Source organism: Leuciscus leuciscus (assembly GCF_965113295.1).
Source record: "Leuciscus leuciscus genome assembly, chromosome: 1".
NCBI classification, from domain to species: Eukaryota; Metazoa; Chordata; class Actinopteri; order Cypriniformes; family Leuciscidae; genus Leuciscus; species Leuciscus leuciscus.
Genome location: NC_138725.1, coordinates 73,557,415 through 73,579,546, shown reverse-complemented (window position 1 = coordinate 73,579,546; position 22,132 = coordinate 73,557,415). Strand labels below are relative to the sequence as shown.

The 22,132-nt window shown below is 38.1% G+C and overlaps 1 protein-coding gene and 1 long non-coding RNA gene across 2 annotated transcripts in view; both read right to left on the bottom strand.

The window, feature by feature from the left end:
* The window catches only part of LOC309499860 (uncharacterized protein), a gene marked incomplete at its 3' end in the record, with an annotated part of 48,582 nt that extends 27,195 nt beyond the window's left edge, over positions 1 to 21,387 (bottom strand). The window contains exons 1-6 of the mRNA XM_082171339.1: positions 21,331 to 21,387; positions 18,401 to 19,353; positions 10,704 to 10,787; positions 8,320 to 10,254; positions 5,514 to 5,687; positions 3,296 to 3,469 (exon numbers count right to left, since the gene is read on the bottom strand). Coding sequence (XP_082027465.1) covers positions 3,296 to 3,469; positions 5,514 to 5,687; positions 8,320 to 10,254; positions 10,704 to 10,787; positions 18,401 to 19,302 — 3,269 coding nt within the window. The 5' untranslated portion in view covers positions 19,303 to 19,353; positions 21,331 to 21,387. The remainder of the gene's footprint in view (positions 1 to 3,295; positions 3,470 to 5,513; positions 5,688 to 8,319; positions 10,255 to 10,703; positions 10,788 to 18,400; positions 19,354 to 21,330) is intronic.
* Positions 12,386 to 15,938, bottom strand: LOC309512676. The gene is made up of 3 exons (XR_014211134.1): positions 14,914 to 15,938; positions 13,857 to 14,067; positions 12,386 to 12,514 (listed from the first exon to the last, which is right to left on the bottom strand). It is a non-coding gene; the product is annotated as an uncharacterized lncRNA (long non-coding RNA).
* Positions 21,388 to 22,132: the final 745 nt, after the last annotated feature.

Sequence of the window (22,132 nt, the reverse complement as noted above, 5' to 3'; positions counted from 1 at the left end):
AGATCAAAAGTTGTTATAATTTAGAAATAAAAGGCATATTTCCTAGCCTGATTTCATCCTCTGATTTGAACGCTCTGTTTGAAGGGGCGTGTCTGCTGTGAGACTTCAGTGTAAACGCCCACTGCTGTGATTGGCTGACATGCTTGCATATGAAATATCTCGCAGTACATGTGGAACTCTCTCGAAAACTTTTACTATTACAGCTATTATACGTTTTTACTATTATAGCTATCGGGATTAACGAATCGTGAGAAGTTTAAGTATTTAGATCTATTCCCATCACATAAAAGGTTGCAGTGATGAGCATTGAGCAGATAACAGCCTGTTGATCGCGTGAATGAAGATCTTATCAGTGCAACACAGTTTCTGTAATCTCATTAATGCTTTCACCAATGCAAACATGAGGTAAGTACAGTAAGAGCTTCGTTGTGCAGTGTAACAGTGTCATTGATTTCATAACGAGTTTTGGCAAGTGTCCAGATAAACTCGCGCTGTGTGATTGACAGCTTGGGCGATTGGAAAGGGATTGTTCTTTGATCACTTTATGTATATTAATCACCGTTTAAGTACGATTATTTTCATCCTACTAAGACAAACGACGTGAAGTTGATATTTTAGTCACTGGCTTGATTTACTGATGCATAAACAGTATTGAACGATTTTGAGAGAAAGATTATCTGTCTGAACTTGAACAATTACACATCAGAAATTCACATAACCCACTGGTTCTTCAGAGGCTCGGATGAAGGAACTAAAAAAATACTTTGAGTTCATTTGTACATCCAAACACTGAGCAACTGCCATGCTTCGCTCATTTGCAAGCCATGATGTCTCTCGAGGAAAAACCAATATCGCGCTTGCACAGCTCATTTTCTCATGGGCGGCCAAATTCTCTTTGTGGGCAAAGCAGAGAAAGGGGAGGTAACCTTTCCCCTTATGACGACATAAGGGGAAGATTTCTAGATTCGCCCGTCTGAGCTTTCATTTTCTCAAAAATACCCAGGGCTTGGTTTACACCCATCAAAATGTCTAGCCACCGGGGGACCATAGGCAGGCTAGGGGAACTCATATTCATGTTAAAAAACCTCATAAAGTGAAATTTTCATGCAATGGGACCTTAAATTAAAAGTACATTTTCTACATCAGGGATCTTCAACTCCAGTCCTGGAGGGCTGAAGTCCCGCAGACTTAAGTTCCATCTCTAATTAAACACACCTGTCTGTAATTTGCAAGTAAATCTGAATGAGATTCGCTTGTGTGAGGATATTTGGAGGGCCAGTGTCCTAAACTCAGCAGGACACTTGTCCTCCAGGACTGGAGCTATATATATATATATATATATTAGGGGTGTAACGATACGCGTATTCGTATCGAACCGTTCGGTACGAGGCTTTCGGTACGCATTACGTACCGAACGGTTCGTTGGACCATTTTTTCTGCCGACCAAAATTTCGTTATTTCAAATGAAGGCGCGTCGCGGGTGGCAAGCGCGCTCATAGAGGCAGGCGCGACCACAACGTCAACTGGCAAATGCAATGCAAGGAACGAAACTGAGCTACTCTTATTGTGTTTGTGTGGACCGTTTATCAGTTTTGACCTGTGAAGCGGGACTCGCGAGCCCTATGCGCGAGCCTGATCAAGCAACACCACACAGCGCTAAGAGATTCAGACCAGTAAAGAAAGCATTTGAATTTCAAATGCTTTTTGAATTCGCCACTGAAGTAATAACATCGCTGCGAGATCTAGTGAGAAACATGCACATTTCTCTGTTATTAACGGATCAAACAGCGCTGACGTGGAAACCAGGAAGAAACATTGTGCCATGAATGAACTGGCCGGTGTCCACAGATCAGCAACATTCACCGTGGAATGGATTTGCTGTAGTAACACTAACTGCAAGGTATGGAAGTTTGTCAGGAATAGTGCGTGGGCTATAATGCTTTCAAGTAACATTACGTCTGTTTTATTTTTACATTATGAATACAATTGCTGCCCTCAAATGTTAATCTGAACTAAAATAAACCTTTGTTTATAACTAGCCTACTACTACAATATTACATTTCATTTTGTCCAAGGAGCTGTTTTGTTTTATGCTCATAAGAAAAGTCAAGTATAGCTCCATTATTGCTCAGTAAAAAAAAAGCAAAAAAAAAAAAAATTCATACTTTATGATGTTAGTTTCATCATAAATAAAAAAATAAAATAAAAAAAATGTAATGTAATTCAAGGAAATTTCTCTGGCATTTATTTATTTTTGCTGTAGCCTATGGAAAACGTACCGAACCGAACCGTACCGAACCGTGACACAAGTGTATCGTATCGAACCGAACCGTGAATTTTGTGAACCGTTACACCCCTAATATATATATATATGATGAAGTACTTTATTACATAAACCAATCTTATTGACTAAAATGACATCAACACCTGCCTTAGAGTTGGACTAGTTTTACTGTTAGCTTGGTTATGTTCACAAAGTATGAAACTAGAAAAAAAACCTGAATGTGCATTGCATCTGCTTCCGTATATTTATACCCACACTGCGGGGCAGAACGGAGATGCAAATCTTGCACGCCAATATGCATTGGCCGAAAATACAAGTACTCAGAACTGCAGTATTTACACTAACAGTTTGCATAGAGTGGGTAGAAGCACAGAGCTTAAATAGACAAACTTATGCAAGCAAATGATAGACAGGTATAAGTAATCAAACCATAATGAGTCTGGGCAATGGGTTATAGGAGATGTAGTTCATGGTGGAGACGCTAAAGAGTCAGAAAGAATGTCCTCTGGTGGAGATCATGGAGAACTCTAGCTGGTGGACGTCACAGAAATGAAGGTGACACAAATCTACAGCATGAATGTCTTAAAGATTTGGAAAAGGGGGAAAAAACTTGTATTTCTAGAAACCTTGTGTCACTATTTTGGATGACACAACAAAAACAAATTGGCATATTTTTTGGATTATTTTTGTTTGTATTTAAAATTATCCAAACACAAAGACGATTTATAAATATAGTTTAAAAAAAAAGCAAACGTAGGAGAAAAAAAGCAACAGTCGTTAATGTAGGACTGGTCAGTAAAACTTTAAAGACGGCTTAGAAAAGGGTAATTTGTCATGAAAATATGTTTATAAAATGATAAAAGAGTGCAGAATTTAAACATTTTCACTTTTTGCCTTAAACTTTTGGACCCCACTGTATACACATCTCCAAGAGGGCAGTTATATTTGTGGTAGGCTTATGAAGGGAAAAACATCATTTTTCTATTTCCCAAAATGTTGTGAAACACAAACCTCAGTATGTTAAGTTGACAGTTTGGACTCTTTAGTCCAGCAAAAAGCAGCTTTTCTCCCGGATCCTGCAGGTGATTGTTACTCAGGTCCAGCTCTCTCAGGGGGGAGTTTGATGATTGTAGAGCTGAGGCCAAAATGTCACAGTGCTGATCTGTGAGATTACAGCCTGCCAATCTGAAAACAGCAAGGACTCTGGTTAAAATGCATGCTGTTGTGCTGATGTCCCCTTATGCAAAGACAATATATTTCCATACACGTATTTATGATCAATATATTAAATGGTTTAAATATATTGGAAATATACAGAATATATTGCGTTAATATATTAAAATATAATGAACAAGGAATTGTCACTTTTCATAAATTGAAAAATATGTGACAATATATATATTATTGCACTAATGTGTATTCATGTGTTACTTTCACTTGAGTTATGTTTCTGCCACACAAAGTATTTGGGTTAAGTTTACGAGGAAAGTTCTGTTGGTATTACTTAAGTCTAACTGGTCAAACATAATAATATACATAATAAAAATATAATATAAACAAAATAGTCATTCAAATAGTCGCCCCAATTATTTTTGAGATAAACCAAAGCAATATTTTGCTTGAGAATGTGTTATAAATAATTGAGAAATTTAAGGCAACACGTTTCCAAACTAAAAAATATTGCCTTGGTTTAGCAAAAAAAATGTAGGCAACTATTTAGATGGGAATTCTGAGTCTTTTGAACTCAAATAATTTTTGTTTGACCAATTAGACTTTACATGTTTTCAACATTTACATTACATTATTCAGCATTATTCAATATCGTAATATATTTTAATGCAATACATTATTCCCCATCATCGCACATTTTGGAGGTCTCTCACATCAGTCACACTCAATTCAATTCTTGCAGTCTCTACTAATGAACTACTGAGTTAAATCGGGTGTGTTAGATGAGGGAGACATCAAAACTGTGCAGTATTGGGGGACCCAGGACAGGTTTGAGGAGCACTTACTTAGTTAACCCAATTCACCATAAAATATAATTTTCCTTTAACATTCACTCTCTGTTCAAAATTAAAACAAAAGATTTTACTTAATTAAAAGTACATGATGTACATCAGGGATCTTCAACTCCAGTCCTGGAGGGCTGAAGTCCCGCAGACTTAAGTTCCATCTCTAATTAAACACACCTGTCTGTAATTTGCAAGTAAATCTGAATGAGATTCGCTTGTGTGAGGATATTTGGAGGGCCAGTGTCCAAAACTCAGCAGGACACTTGTCCTCCAGGACTGGAGCTATATATATATATATATATATATATATATATATATGATGAAGTACTTTATTACATAAACCAATCTAATTGACTAAAATGACATCAACACCTGCCTTAGAGTTGGACTAGTTTTACTGTTAGCTTGGTTATGTTCACAAAGTATGAAACTAGAAAAAAAACCTGAATGTGCATTGCATCTGCTTCCGTATATTTATACCCACACTGCGGGGCAGAATGGAGATGCAAATCTTGCACGCCAATATGCATTGGCCGAAAATACAAGTACTCAGAACTGCAGTATTTACACTAACAGTTTGCATAGAGTGGGTAGAAGCACAGAGCTTAAATAGACAAACTTATGCAAGCAAATGATAGACAGGTATAAGTAATCAAACCATAATGAGTCTGGGCAATGGGTTATAGGAGATGTAGTTCATGGTGGAGACGCTAAAGAGTCAGAAAGAATGTCCTCTGGTGGAGATCATGGAGAACTCTAGCTGGTGGATGTCACAGAAATGAAGGTGACACAAATCTACAGCATGAATGTCTTAAAGATTTGGAAAAGGGGGAAAAAAATTGTATTTCTAGAAACCTTGTGTCACTATTTTGGGTGACACAACAAAAACAAATTGGCATATTTTTGGATTATTTTTGTTTGTATTTAAAATTATCCAAACACAAAGACGATTCATAAATATAGTTTAAAAAAAAGCAAAACGTAGGGGAAAAAAATATATGTTTATAAAATGATAAAAGAGTGCAGAATTTAAACATTTTCACTTTTTGCCTTAAACTTTTGGACCCCACTGTATACACATCTCCAAGAGGGCAGTTAGATTTGTGGTAGGCTTATGAAGGGAAAAACAACATTTTTCTATTTCCCAAAATGTTTTCTTCTTGAACATGCTTGACGGGGGTCTGTACTAATTATCATCAGTGTGAAACACAAACCTCAGTATGTTAAGTTGACAGTTTGGACTCTTTAGTCCAGCAAAAAGCAGCTTTGCTCCCGGATCCTGCAGGTGATTGTTACTCAGGTCCAGCTCTCTCAGGGGGGAGTTTGATGATTGTAGAGCTGAGGCCAAAATGTCACAGTGCTGATCTGTGAGATTACAGCCTGCCAACCTGAAAACAGCAAGGACTCTGGTTAAAATGCATGCCGTTGTGCTGATGTCCCCTTATGCATATACGTATTTATGATCAATATATTAAATGGTTTAAATATATTGGAAATATAAAGAATAATATATTGCGTTAATATATTAAAATATAATGAACAAGGAATTTTTTACACTTTTCATATATTGAAAAATATGAGACAATATATTTATTATTGCACTAATGTGTATTCATGTGTTACTTTCACTTGAGTTATGTTTCTGCCACACAAAGTATTTGGGTTGAGTTTAGGAGGAAAGTTCTGTTGGTATTACTTAAGTCTAACTGGTCAAACAAAATATAGATAATAAAGATATAAAATAAACAAAATACTCATTCAAACAGTCGCCCCAATTATTTTTTAGATAAACCAAAGCACTATTTTGCTTGAGAATGTGTTAGAAATAATTGAGAAATTTACGGCAACAGGTTTCCAAACTAAAAAATATTGCCTTGGTTTAACTAAAACAATCGAGGCAACTATTTTGATGGGAATTTTGAGTCTTTTGAACTCAAATAATTTTGTTTGACCAATTAGACTTTACATGTTTTCAACATGTACATTACATTATTCAGCATTATTCAATATACCGTAATACAAACCCGATTCCAAAAAAGTTGGGACACTGTACAAATTGTGAATAAAAAAAGGAATGGAATAATTTACAAATTTCATAAACTTATATTTTATTCACAATAGAATATAGATAACATATCAAATGTTGAAAGTGAGACATTTTGAAATGTCATGCCAAATATTGGCTCATTTTGGATTTCATGAGAGCTACACATTCCAAAAAAAGTTGGGACAGGTAGCAATAAGAGGCCGGAAAAGTTAAATGTACATATAAGGAACAGCTGGAGGACCAATTTGCAACTTATTGGTCAATTGGCAACATGATTGGGTATAAAAAGAGCCTCTCAGAGTGGCAGTGTCTCTCAGAAGTCAAGATGGGCAGAGGATCACCAATTCCCCCAATGCTGTGGTGAAAAATAGTGGAGCAATATCAGAAAGGAGTTTCTCAGAGAAAAATTGCAAAGAGTTTGAAGTTATCATCATCTACAGTGCATAATATCAGTCCCCACGTGATTCTGTTATTTTTTACAAATTATTAACCAATCTAAAGTGTTGAAAATAGCTTGAGAGCAAATCTCTCAACTCCATTGGACACTTCAACTGTCTGAGAATCCTCGTAACTCCACCTCTTCTTCACTCCGCGGCGGGAGCCTCCGCGGCATTTTGTCTCCTCAGGATTGGAAGTAGCAACGATTAAGAAATCCTCGTCGAGCAACACGTAAAGCAAGCCTTAACTCTGATTTTATCTGTGTTAAACTATGATATCAGTTATTGATGTATTTTAAATGTCTACTTATTACTAGACGTATTATTACTAGGCTTATTATACGTGTGCATTGAAGTTTTAAAATGTATCTAATATAATACTTGAATTGAATTCAATGTTTTGGATACCAGCATTAAATTATTGTTTTTATTATTATTTTACTGACTCGAAGTTGGCACTGTGCATGTAAAATACCCCAAGTAAAGTAGCAGGTTTTATTTATGGGAGAAAAACCTGGGGAAAACCTTATGGGAGGTCTGTCTACTGGTGCCAAGTAAGCCTATCTTTGGATAACTCTGTCTGTTTTTTAGACAATAACGAGTGAAAATAGTTAGGTTAGATACATTTGAGTAGGCTTGTTTTGTTAAAAATCGACAGCTGTAATGTTTCGGTGCAGAAGGAAGCCCGTGAGCCACGGAGGTAAGTTTACGTGCAGATTAGGCTAATTTCCGCCTATTAGACAGCCCAGTCACCTCATCGTTTTTTGTTCTGCTTCACTTATAGCTCTTAAACCTTTAAAATGGAGTTTAGGAAGATGTATGTAACCACAGTCGTTAGCTTTTGTTAACTATTGAAGCCTTTTCTCTTGTCAAAAGGCTCAACGCGACCGCAGACTTTATTCGCATGCATATATTAATTTCCGCCTATTTTAGACAGCCTAGTATTTTGGTATTGCATCACTCATATCTCTTAAACGTTTAAAATGGAGTTTAGGAAGATGTATGTAACCACAATCATTAGATTTGAATAGCTCTTAAAGCCTTATCTCTTGTCAAAAGGCTGAACGCGACCGCAGACTTTGATAAACACTGCTGGCAGCAGCGACGTCTGTGTCCGTACCGTTCTTATCAATGACAGCGTAACCTTGTATCTCCCTGCTCCCAAGTCATAAATCTTGTATCTCCGATTAAACATGATAATACCAACTTTAACGATACAATGTTTAATAACTAAAAAAATATGCCTTTTTTTAATTTCCTGAAAAATAATGGTTTTGGAGATACGAGGATTCTGCCCGACAGCGACGATATGATGAAGTACTTTATTATATAAACCAATTATATTGACTAAAATGGCATCAACATCTGCCTTAGAGTTGGACTAGTTTTACTGGTAGCTTGGTTATGTTCACAAAGTATAAAACGTATAAGTATAAAAAAAAAAGAAGTGTTTTTGAACACAAACCCCCATAAAACTCATCAAACCTCTGTCACAACTTCTGTCAAATATAATTATGTTTATATTTTCACACTTACAGAGCTTTTCTGCAGTTCCTCACAGCAGGAAACAGTCTCAATGTACCCTCTTTTGATTTGAATTTGTACTTCATAAAGTCAAACTCATCCATCACCTCCTCTGACATCATGATCATGTTTGCCAAAGTTGAGCATTGTGCAAGAGAAAGACTTTTTCTTTTTGTTTCAGAGTTTAAAAATGCCTGCATTTCTTTAAGAACAGAATGATCCTTCATCTCAATCATACAGAGTGACAGATTCATCCATCTTTCAGGACTGACATTGTTTTTTTTACCTCGTTTGAGGTTTTGGATTATTTTCTTGATGCTCTCTGGGTTGTTCTCTGTGTGAATCAGCAGATCCTGTAAGAGTCTCTGGTTGGACTCCAGTGAGATACCATGAAGAAATCGAAGTAAAAGATCCAGGTGTCCATTTTTACTCTTCAAGGCTTTATTCATAACTCCCTTCAGGAGCTCGTCCAGAGGAACATTCTCACACTGAGTTCTGGACTTTCCTGTGAGGAACTCTTTCAGAACTTCACAGTTCTTGTGTAAATAGCAGAAAAACACATACAGTGCTGCAAAAAACTCCTGAAAGCTCAGATGTACAAAGCTGTAAACCTTCCTGTGATAAATCACAGATTCCTCTCTAAAGATCTCAGTGCAAATCCCCGAATACACTGAGGCGTCAGTGACATCTATGCTGCTCTCTCTCAGGTCCTCCTCATAGAACATCACATTGCCCTTCATCAACTGATTGAAAGCCAGTTCAGCAAGTTTCACAATCACGTCTCTGTTGGACTGCAGGAGTTTCTCTGGATCTCTCTCTTCATACTTCTGGTTCCTCATATGAGTTTGAATGAGGAGGAAGTGGATGTACATTTCAGTCAGAGTTTGAGGGATTTCTGCACTGAGATCTTGTTTCAGGATGTTTTGAAGCACAGTGGCTGAGATCCAGCAGAAGACGGGTATATGGCACATGATGTGGAGACTTCTTGCTTTTCTGATGTGTGAGATGATTCTGCTGGCTTGATGCTCATCACTGATTCTCTTCCTGAAATATTCCTCCTTCTGAGGGTCATTGAATCCCTGAATTTCTGTCACACGGTTGATGTAGTTTGAGGGGATCTGATTGGCTGCTGCTGGTCTGGTGGTGATCCAGATGAGAGCAGAGGGAAGCAGATCTCCTTTCATGAGGTTTGACATCAACACACCCACTGATGAAGACTCTGTCACATCAGAAACTTTCTCACTGTCTGAAAACTTCAGTGTCAATCTGCTTTCATCCAGACCATCAAAGATGAACACAACTGTACATTCATCATAAATCTTTGAGTCCAGATCTTGAAGTTCAGGATGAAAGTCCAGCAGAAGTCTGTGAAGACTGTACTGATGATCTTTAATCAAGTTCAGCTCTCTAAATGGAAGCACAAACATCAAATCTACATCCTGATTGGCTTTTCCCTCGGCCCAGTCCAGAATGAACTTCTGCACAGAGACGGTTTTTCCAATTCCAGCGATGCCTTTAGTAAGAACAGTCTTGATTTGGTCTTTCTTCTCTCTTCTCATCTCCTCATATCCAGGTTCAGGTGAAGGATCAAAGATGTCATTGCAGTGGATTGGAGTGTCTTGGAGTGTCTTGTAACTTTTCTCCATCTGTAACACCTCATGTTCTTCATTCACTCCTTCACTCTCTCCCTCTATGATGTACAGCTGTGTGTAAATCCTGTTCAGGAGGGTCTGATTCTCTTGTAGTTTGATTCCCTCAAAAACTCTCTCATATCTGTTCTTCATGCTGGTTTTGTGCTGGTCTTTGACTCTCTGAAGATCATCATGCACTGGTTGGAGAGAATTGAGCTGCAGGGCTGCTTCTGTGTCATGATGACTGATGTGTTTCTGACAGGAGGATGTGCTGGTCTGACAGGACACATATCTGATCTGGTCAGATCTCCAATCACTGAAAAAAAAAAACATTATGATGAACAGAAAGACAAAAACTAAAGAGAGAATTTGTTTAAATGTCTCTAATATTAAATTATCCTATTTGAAATCATACCACAAACACATTTAGAAAGAAGTGTTTGATTAATAGACTATAATATGATTACTGTCCATATAACGCTGATGCAGAAAACACATGTGACATAAATACAGTGTCATATAGACATATACAAGAGAAATGACAGGGAAGCATATAAAAACAATATTTAACAAAGGCCCTGCCGACTCTCTTTACATCACAATTTCAGTTTCTGTTGTATTTGTTGTTAAAAAAAGAGAACATGATCTCAGTTTATGATTTTCTTATTCTGTTTAAAAAACTTTATTGCATATATCCCTCTTGGTGTTTGTGTGAACACTCTGTGTTCTTGTGTTGAATGTCTCACTCTACATGAATATACTCACAGACGGTCGCTGGGCGCTGCTTCATCACTGAGATCAGGGGGCTGTAGAGGAGATGCTGCTCTCTTTCTCTTCCTGCTGAAGATACTGGGAGAAAGAGAGAAGATTTCAGATTGTTTCTTTGCAGATTATCTGTGTGCTCCAATAAAATAACACCAATACTGGTTTATAGAGCAGTACTTGTATAACATGTAAAGTAAACCGAGATTTTGTCAACAGTAAGACAAACTTCAAACTAGTACACATGAAATGTAAGAAAGCTAAACTAAGCCAGTATGCATGTTCATTTTCATGTTGTTTTAATGCAATACTGTTAATGAAACCTCTGTTTTCTCTTTAAAATATTATATATTATGTATAAACTAATAAATGTTAATTGAATGAAGCAGACACAGATCACTGTTTTCCTTGATTTTTTTCCCCGAAATATGTGACAAAAAACATTTTAAGTTTAAACTGACCAAGGACGTCGCGATTACCTGATTTCAATTAACCGCGATTAAAACAGTCACAGTTATTAAACCATAATAATTTGAACGATACCGTTAAAAAACGGAAGAAAAAAAAAAAAACATGAAAAAGAGTCTTTCGTACTGAGATTGAGCACGTGCTTCACGCGTCTGCCTGAATGCTCTGTGAGGCTGTTACTAGTGAGTTCACAAGGTGATTATCTGGGTAAAGCATAAACTTCCAGCACGAGTGAAACTCTCAAAATGTAAACATGCAGGAACAACATGATCTCCTGGACTTGCATCTGCTGAATAAGCAAAATTAAATAAGCTATTTAGAAGTCCTTTGACTATCTAAAAAATAATTGAGGAGTGGTTGAAGACAGTATTCAACATGTAAAACATGCAGATGAAAAGTGTCATCAAAAGCAGCGAACACATCTAAAATGTTACAGCACCTGAAGGATCATCACTATCCAGAGTTTCATGCCCAGATGAGGGTAATAATTTTACAAACATAGTAAATGTTTAATTTACTACCGTTCAATAATTGGCAAGATATTTACTTTGTTATTGTGATAAGAACAAGGTCTCAGCTTTCAAATTCGGAGAATTTTATCATGAAATTCAAACGATAAATGCAATTTATATAAATTTGTAGATCGCTAAAGCCACATATTTGTTCAAGAGGAAACACAGAGCGCACCAGAATCAATCATCTCTCCCACTTTACACTTAAGTGTCGTGCTGTCCAACACTTTAGTTACGATTTCTCCCATTTGCGTGCTTTTGATGTGCTTATTGTAAGGGCGGGCACAGCGACTGTATAAGCAAATATAAACTAGAGAGATTTAGGAGAAAGCCAGGACAAGTGGTCACTCAGTGAACACGGTGGTTTTTGCTTAATACCCAGTTCTGTTGGTGCTTAGATTATTATTTGCTACTAGGAAGGACTATTTTTGATTCTCTGCTTATTTTTATTTTTTACTATTATAGTAATCTGTATTTTATTAGACACATTGCTATTTTGAATAACAGCCGCGTTTGCTGAGTGTTGCTATTTTTTTACTGCAATTTTACTGTTGTGCTGTCCATCACTTTAGTTTTGATTTCTCCCATTTACGGGCTATTTGCTTTTGCTGAGCTAATTTGAAGGGTGGGCACAGCTGTCCTCACTCAAGCGTTGGAAAGCAGTATATGTATGTAGTGTGTCTCGTGTTCAGCCTCCTCGTGTGAAGACTGACTCGGGTAAAGACCTGCAACTCTACCTGTGCGACTCCACCGAGCAAGGACACCGGTATCACACTTAATTATCTTCGTTTACCCTTTCCTTTCCCACTTCCTTTTTCTCTTACTCAACATGTGCTGTAACATTAAATGACCTTAGTCCGATAGCATTAACATCCCTTATAATGAAATGTTTTGAGAAATTAGTAAAAGATGAATTATTAGACAAAACTAAGGATTTGTTAGACCCTCTTCAGTTCGCATATAGAACAAAGCGAGGTGTCGAAGATGCAACAGCAACTCTACTAAACATGGTATTGCAGCACCTGGAGGGTAGTAAAACTCACGCTAAGCTCTTATTTTTTGATTTCTCATCTGCTTTTAATTCTCTACAACCCCATATTTTAGCAGATAAGTTAATTACTAATTTTAGTCTGGATCTTAATTTGGTAGGTTGGGTCTTAGATTTTTTAACTGAACGAACTCAGAAAGTGAGTGTAAATGGTAGTCTTTCAGCCCCCTTGACAACATCCACAGGTTCTCCTCAGGGATGTGTTTTGTCTCCCTTATTGTATATTTTATATACAAATGATTGTCTAAGCAAACATAAAAATAGGTACTTCCTAAAATTTGCAGACGACACAGTTATTGTGAGTCTTTTAGAAGAAAATGAAACGTGCCATGGTCCAGTGGTTGATTTCGTGAAGTGGTGTGATGATGCCTGTTAGCAGATAAATGTATCCAAGACAAAAGACATGAGTATTGACTTCAGAATATAAACACATCCTTCCCAAGACACATTTGTTAAGTTCAATAAGGTGGAATGTGTGGACAGTTACAAATATCTGGGGACAATTATTGATAAAAGATTGCGGTTTGATTTGAACACAGAGGCCCTGTGTAAAAAGGGACAGCAGCGCCTTTACTGTCTTAGAAAATTAAGATCGTTTAACATAGACAAAACACTGATGGAATTGTTCTACAAGTCTTATATAGAGCCAGTGTTGTCATTTTCCATTAGCTGCTGGTTTGGAAATCTTAGTGTAAAATACAAAAATGCACTAAATAAATTAGTCAAAAACAGTGGGAAGATTATAGGTAGAGCAAAGAAGCTTGACAGCTCTGTTTAACAGAAATGTCTTGAGTCGAGCCCATTCTGTGCTTTTAGACAGTGAACACCACTTATATCCAGAGTTTCTTATGTTGCCATCAGGTCGTCGCTATAGATTACCAAAGATTAAAAATAATCGATACAAATATTCTTTTGTTCCGAGTGCAATCAGACTATTAAATAAGTCTTAAAGGTATTTATTAGGGTTTTTTATATTTTTATATTTTAGGTAGGCCTACTCTTTGTATTTTTTGTAATTTGTAATATGTGTTGCTATTTATTATCATGATGTACTGTATGTGTCAGTTTGTTGTCTGTTTGCCTGTGCTGCAACCAAATTGCCCAAAAGGGATCTTAATAAAGCTTGACCTTTCAGTGCATTCCTGTTGTGTCTAAACAACGCTCTATCATCACACACAGAAGGCGGCGCAATACTGCTAATCTGCGTCCTATTTGCTCCTCCTCTCACACACCTCTCTCTCTTTCTCTGTGGGTCTCTGGAATTGTCAGACAGCAGTCAATAAAGCTGACTTCATTCCAGCCTTTGCAACTCAATCTACTCTCAATATATTGGGCTTGACTGAGACCTGGAATCTAGGGCTGCAATCTCCCAGTCGATTAGTCGATACGTTCTGGCTTGAGCAAAATTCTGATTGGTCGATTTTTTGCCGTGTTCATTTCATCAGTTGGAAAGCACTAATTGCTAATGGGGGTGGTTTCAGAGCACCCCTGTTTCACAGGTAACAGTCTGTCTTCAGAACACCCCCCTTGTTTTCACTTTTGGATTAGCCCAACCCACTGGAGAAGAGAGACAGATTGAAGAAAGTAGGCTATTAGACTATTTTTCAGTTATGCACTATTTCGTTTCTGCTCTTGATCTGGTTTGTTTAATAAATATTCTTTTTTTAGTGGACGTGCCTTTTGTGTTTAAGAGTAAAAGCTTTAAGTTAAGAGTCTATTCGTGTCTCAGCCGCGAAGCTGAGCTCCTATGTTCATGCGAGCTGCACAGAGCGGCCGAAATGATAGTGTCTGTCAGTTATTATAATACATATGACAAAAACAATTGTCTAAATTATGTTGCATATTCCTCAAAAGTTCTTGTGATGATATCACTAGTTGACAACATAGGACTATTTTCGGAAATCATAAGCTATGATATTGCGCAGGTGCACGTGTGACTTGAGAGAGCCGACAGACTTGTGTGTCAGACTCATTTCAGTGCAAAATAATTAGGTCAAAAATGATTTAATATACTGCAAATAGCCTACTAGTTTTTTATGTTTATTTATAATTCATTTAGGCGGACAAAAAAGCCACCAAGTACTGCAGTGCGCAGCTAATTAATTTAACGTTTTTTTTTTTTCCTAACATAATTTTTAGTCGATTTTTAGTCGAAAATTTTCTTTGATTTTCTTTGGTTGATTACAGCCCTACTGGATTCGTCCAGAAGACTCAGCAACCCCTGCTGCTCTCAACAACTTCTCTTTCTCTCACTCCCCTCACCAGTCTGGGATGGGTGGGGGTACAGGTCTTCTCATTTCTAACAATTGGAAATACTTAACTCACTCTTCTCTATGCACTAACAATTTATTTAAATATCATGCTATTACACTTACAACTCCCATTAAGACTGATATTGTAGTTATTTACTACCCCCTAGGCTAACTGGAAACCTTTGTAGAGGAGCTGGATGTGCTGCTGTACTCTTTCCCTGAGGATGACACCCCACTTGTAGTCTTTGGCGATTTCAACATTCATCTAGAGAAGCCTTATAAAACAGACTTCATCTCTCCTAGCCTCATTCGATCTCAAACGGTCATCACCTCATGTACTAACAAATCAGGCAACCAACTTGATCTTATTTACACACGCAACTGCATCCCAGACAACATTTTGGTGAAACCTCTGCACATTTTTGATCATTTCTTCATTACTTCAATCTTTTTACTAAATGCCTAATCCTGGCTTAATCTAAGTCCCGTCTGTGAAACCAGGCCATAATGTTTTATAAAATGTTCATGGGTTTTAGTCACCATTAGACACATTTTTAGAGCCACTTGTTTTTCCTGAATGTGATGTTAATTCCTGTTCAAACAGAGTGGGGTCATAAATAAAAATATTTGCATGTAAACTGAAGGTTTAAAGTTGTTTACTTTATGAGACTTTTTGATTCAAAACCATATTAATTGCATCCCTACCTTGTTTTTTTATTGAAAGGAGTAAAACAGACAAAAAACTGGCATAGAATCCTGCTGTACATAAAGCAAGATTGGTTTGATATTGTTTCTATGTTGATTCAATGTTAAAATTAACGTAATTTTTTAAATGTTGGCGGGCAGCAAGCGCACTCATAATGGAGAAGACGCTGGCGCGACCACCACAACATTGCCCAACATCACATGGCAAACGTAATGAAAGCTGAACGTAACTGCGCTACTCAGGGACGGATTATGGTGATGATGTGCCCTGGGCACGGATGTGTCAAAGGCCCCCTTCACCAATTTTTTGGACAACAGTGTTGCACCTGTATGCACAGGCGCCGCAATAGGGCAGGCAAGCCAGGCATTTTAAGGGGGCCCCCGAGGGCTGATCATTTAAACAATCAGAAATGTTAATATAAAGATGCAGCAACATCTCTGCATCCCCCTTAGTGGGGCCCCTCTCTCGTTACGCTCGTTATGCTTTTACCTTTTTCAAACTGGTGCAGCGCTTACTCGCGGTAGGTAGAAAATGCATGATTTTATTACATGAAAAGTGTTTCCTGATAGTTTGTTGCACAAGTGTTTGTGCGGAGTGTGCAGCGCGCACTGCATGGCAGGCGTCGGCGCGAACACTTGCATTTTCCTATCAACAGTGGAAACAACTTGAAATACTCAATCTTTTCTGGTCATATACAGAAAAGAATAATGCATCAGTCGCAAGTAGCAACTTTTATTTTTGTAAACTCACAATAACAAGAAAACGTTGTGCTTTTGTAAAATAAAATAAAACAAACAGGGCGCGCTTTCATGGTCTCCGTGGCGTGAACTGGAGCGCGTCTAAAAAATGAACTGAAACACGGTGTATAGCATCACAGACATGATGAATATTTCTATATAAAGCTTGAAATGTCCACTTTTAAACGAAAACATTTAAATCGAAAGCAAATACCGGCTGATTAGGCTGATATGATATGAAAGGTGCATTTCTCTCTAAAGGCGCATCCACTTTACAGCGGACATATAGATATGTTTGCAGCCGACACTGATTTAGATTTTTTTTTTTATTATTAAACAATAAAAATGTCTAGTTTTTTTTTGTTTTTTTTGACATATTATCATTAGCCTGCTTTTGCGGCAAGATTTATGCATGCGCTTGAGCGCGGAATAGGCTATATGCCTCCATGCACTCAGTATTTAAGCAGAAATTAATATTAACGTGAGATTAGTCGTCTAATTGCTTAAATGAATGACTACTAGTCGACTAGAAAAAAAATATTTTTTTTTTTAAAGCTGGAGATTGTTGGTAGCTTTTGTAGTAATTGAGCTTCTCTTGCTTCTTTGTCCTTTTAGTGCTTTCTTTTTATTGATCCACTTGGTTGTGGTTTTAAACTCATTTTTGTTTTGGTTTTTGAGTAACCGTCTTCTACGCGTGACTTTTATATTACGTAATGCTTTTCACTCGCCTCTAGATGTCCCTCTCAACAGCGCAGCAATACATTAAAATGATTTATTTGATTTATTTACTTGTTAATACTTTGCAACTGCAAACAAAATAATCACATTATTCCTCAATATTTAACACAATTTTACTGAAAATAAAATTAAAATTAAAATAATAATTTGAAAAGAATAGACAAAGTAAATTTGACAGGGCCCCCTGCTGGCCCAGTGCCCTGGGCAAGTGCCCAGTAGGCCCGTGCGTTAATCCGTGCCTGGCGCTACTCATTATTTTGTGCTTCATGGAGCGTTTATCAGTTTGGACCAATGCAGCGCGAGACAATCTTGATCAAGCGACACTGTTACACAGCTCTCTGTACTCATAAAACGAGGCATTGGAAAGTTTGTAAGTACATCGGGAGTTTATTTAAATAACACTTGCCTGATGGCTTATGCTACTGCTAACCCGGACGTCAAGGTCACTTCCATGATTTGGGGAAAGCTCAAGGTCATGGTGCAAAGGACCCTAGGTTGATTTTACTCCGAACCATCCCTTAAATTCATAATACTTTTCCCCATAGCGAGCATGTGCACTCCTCTAAACTGCTGCCGCCTTTGTTCCGGCAATATTACGTTATTAACAATCCTTTATAAAATCTTTTTCCTTTGTTGATCCTCCTGATCTGCTCGTTCGTCTTTCTTCATGCGTCTTTAACAAATATCAGTGTCTCAGTCTTGAGCACGGTGCATGTGAGTTAACCATGCCCACTTATTGACATGTCGCAGTATGCATGGAATTAAAAAATGTCTGTTACAGTTTCGATTTTATACTGTGGTTACGACATATACCATCATACCACCCAGCCCTATTTTGCAGTTTATTTAGTAATTGTTAAATGCGCTTCCAATCATTATTAACCCCCAAAAGTGAGGAGTTGGACTTACGTAATTTATATGGGTCATACTTTTCAGGTCAGAAAAAAAATAAAATAAAAATCACATCCCTGGTTTGTAATAAATTCTATGTTGAATCAAATACGATTTTCCTTCTAAAGATATTTTTTGTAATGTCTATTTGATGCTTTCCTTATTTAACAAAGACTTCAAATTAAATGATCTTTTGGAGGTAATTTCTCAGTCAAATTATGTAATTATATTCAACATTTTAATCACTTGACAGCCCTATTATTAACATACTAATATTGAGAGAAAAGAACATTAGTGAGTGAATCATCATATTCAAAAAAACTTCACATCCCACTTCATGATACTCACACAGGGCCAGAGTTCACAGCAGGTCCATCACTGAGATTAGGGGGCTGATGCATGGAGTTGTTACTCTTCATACACACATGGCTGTATCCTGAAGATGGTCCATCACTGAGATAAGGGGGCTGATGCATGGAGTGGTTACTCTTCATAGACACATGGCTGTATCCTGAAGATGGTCCATCACTGAGATAAGGGGGCTGATGCATGGAGTGGTTACTCTTCATACACACATGGCTGTATCCTGAAGATGGTCCATCACTGAGATAAGGGGGCAGATGCATGGAGTTGTTACTCTTCATGGACACACAGCTGAATCCTGAAGATGGTCCATCACTGAGATAAGGAGGCTGATGCATGGAGTTGTTACTCTTCATGGACACACAGCTGAATCCTGAAGATGGTCCATCACTGAGATAAGGGGGCAGATGCATGGAGTTGTTACTCTTCATAGACACATAGCTGAATCCTGAAGATGGTCCATCACTGAGATAAGGGGGCAGATGCATGGAGTTGTTACTCTTCATGGACACATGGCTGTATCCTGAGGATGGTCCATCACTGAGATAAGGGGGCAGATGCATGGAGTTGTTACTCTTCATAGACACATAGCTGAATCCTGAAGATGGTCCATCACTGAGATAAGGGGGCAGATGCATGGAGTTGTTACTCTTCATGGACACATGGCTGTATCCTGAGGATGGTCCATCACTGAGATAAGGGGGCAGATGCATGGAGTTGTTACTCTTCATAGACACATAGCTGAATCCTGAAGATGGTCCATCACTGAGATAAGGGGGCAGATGCATGGAGTGGTTACTCTTCATGGACACATAGCTGAATCCTGGAGATGCTGCTCTCTGAATGTGAACAGACGCCTCCTCCTCTCTCTCCTCACACACACTCATTTTACAGACTTCTACTTCTCTTCTTCCTAGATAAGAGACTTCATTTCAGGCCTGTATGTGGAAATACAGAACATACAATGAATTTTGACACAATTAAGTTTCAATACTAGCTGATGACCAGAACTGAGGGTGCACAGTGACCAAAGTGGCCGGACCCAATAAGCTGTGGTTTACAGGGATTTTAGGCCAGTTAAGGGCCGTTTTTATGATGACACAAAACTACATACAGCAACACCCACTGTTGGCGCAGGAATACTTGGATAATGAGCTTACAGGTGTGTTTATATAATATTTTACAATTGCTTTGAACACAGCTCAGCCAATAATTACCTAGGACCAGAACTATCAATTTTATAATGCTGATTTCTTAGTGCATTCCTTTAGAATATTTGACTAGTATCATGACTGATCTCATTTGTGCTTTACCTAGTTTGTGGGTTTATGTTTAACACAAATGTGTCATAAATCTTGTGTTGCTCTTTAAAAAAAATTATTATTATGAAGTTGAATGATTATTCAAATACATTTTTTACGGACATTTCTCTTGCTTGTTTCTGTATTGATATATATATATATATATATATATATATATATATATATATATATATATATATATATTATATATATATATTAGAGATGCACCGATTACAATTTTCTAGGCCGATTTCCGATGTTTCATTGAGTTTGACCTGCCGATACCGATTTTAGCCGATTCCGATTAAATTTTTTCTAACCACTTTACAGCACACACAAATATTTATTTTCTATATTTTCTTTAATAGAACATTTTACATTTTGCATTGATAGATCATTTTTTGAACAGATAATCGCTATAAAATAGAACTATATAAATTACTCCTGGTGTGGGAAATACACACACATAGCCTATATATAGCCTTGCAGTATAAAGATATTTCTATATTTCTATAATTTCTGGCTAGTTTACTTTATTTATTTTTTTATAATCATAACCATACTTGCAACCAAAACTGAATAATGAAAAGTTTAAATGGGTAAATCTTCTACAAATATTTTTGAGTCTTCGTTTTCTTTTCTGACATACTGGAGTTCTTATTAAAACACACTAGACATACTTATTCTGTGCATTTTGAGCACTTTTTGTGTGAATTCATTTTTAGTTTGTCCATCAAAAGTGTGCTTTAATTTTAATTGAGCGTGAGCAGCGCTGCAAAAATAGACCTGCGCCGAAACCCGCGCTTCACTGCTGCTCACGCGCTGCTCCTGCTGCCGGTGTGAATGCACTCATTGATTAACATGCACGCTGAAAAAAATACGCGCTGCTCACATTTGCGGTGTGAAACGGCCGTAATTCACAAGGTTTCCTACATGTGCGTTCCGTGTGCACGTGTGATGCTGATGTTGCGCGATGTTAATCATGCATTTGACCGGCATAAAATCGGCATATGTCAGACTGACCGGCCGGTCGCCGGTCATGGCCGATCACGTGAAAATCGTCCAATTCCGGTCACCAGCCGATCAATCGGTGCATCTCTAATATATATATATATATATATATATATATATATATATATATATATGCATTGATTTATGTAGTTACTTTTTCTTTTTAGTTAACAGAACAACCAGCTACAAACATCGAATAGTTCCCTTTCAAGGGAACTCCCACTGCACTGCTTGGTGCTGTGGGAACGCTCTGCGTGATTGTGTCGTGAAGCATGTGTAAAATCAGTTCAATGGTGTGACGGAACATCAGAGGCGGGTGACGTCACAACCAGGAAACTATAAAGCATGCCCAAACAGTGCAGCGCTAGCTTCTATGTCTTCAGTAAGCACTATATGTGAAAGTGTATGTCTTATTTGGTGTTGTCTGCATTGTGAACAGATTCCATTACGGACACTCCGCTTTCGCCTGGTGCTCTTTGAGGAGGGTGCTCAAGCTCACGTTCCTCATTGCTGCCAAGGCACAGTGGCGATTCAGGTCATGGGAATCGCAAATGGATTTAGCAGAGGGGTTAGAGATGGGCCATGCCTTATCTCTGCCCTCACCTGGTAGATCCAGTGCCTTTTCTCAAGGTTTGGAAGCATGTGCTGCGGTTTCTTCCACCCGAGTGAGACACAAGTGCTACAATTATCTAGCTCTGAGGACTTAGATGTTGTAAGCATCAATAGAGGAGATGTTGAGGACTCGCCACCTCACTCTCCTGCAAATGAGGAGCTGGTGGAGGTTGTGACATGCCGGTTTTTCCCGATCTTCAAACCAAGGTAAGAAACTGGTCTCTTACCGAGTGAATAGTGCACAAACATCACACTATTCATCTGTATTAGGCTACAAAGAGCATGGTTATGGAGTGATGCCTAAGGTGGAAGAGATGCTAGCCAGCTCTCCCCTGAGTCTACATCGTCTCGTTCACCCCTATGTTCAGTCCCAGAGTGACCAGTTTGGTTGTTCCCTGCCGGTTTGCCGCTTCAGGGCACTTAGTTGGTCACTCGAGTAACACCAGAGGCCAGTCTTAAAAGCCCTTAAAAAGGGTTACACAATACAGTTCAGGTCTCGCCCGCACAGATTTATGGGGTTCCTGCCCACAGTGGTGGGCCCTGAGAAGGCTCTGGTCATGAAACATGAGCTAAAAACTTTGTTGGGGAAGGGGGACATAGAACGTGTACCCATCTACATTCTGAACTAAATCGACAATTGGTTGATTCTGGGTGCCAAAACCAGGTAACAGACATACAACAGAGGCCCGGGGAATGGAGGCTCCACCCCGAGATGGTGGAGCAGATATGGAGGGTGTTTGGCCAGGCAGAAGTGGATCTGTTAGCATATCGAGAGACGTCTCACTGTCCACTC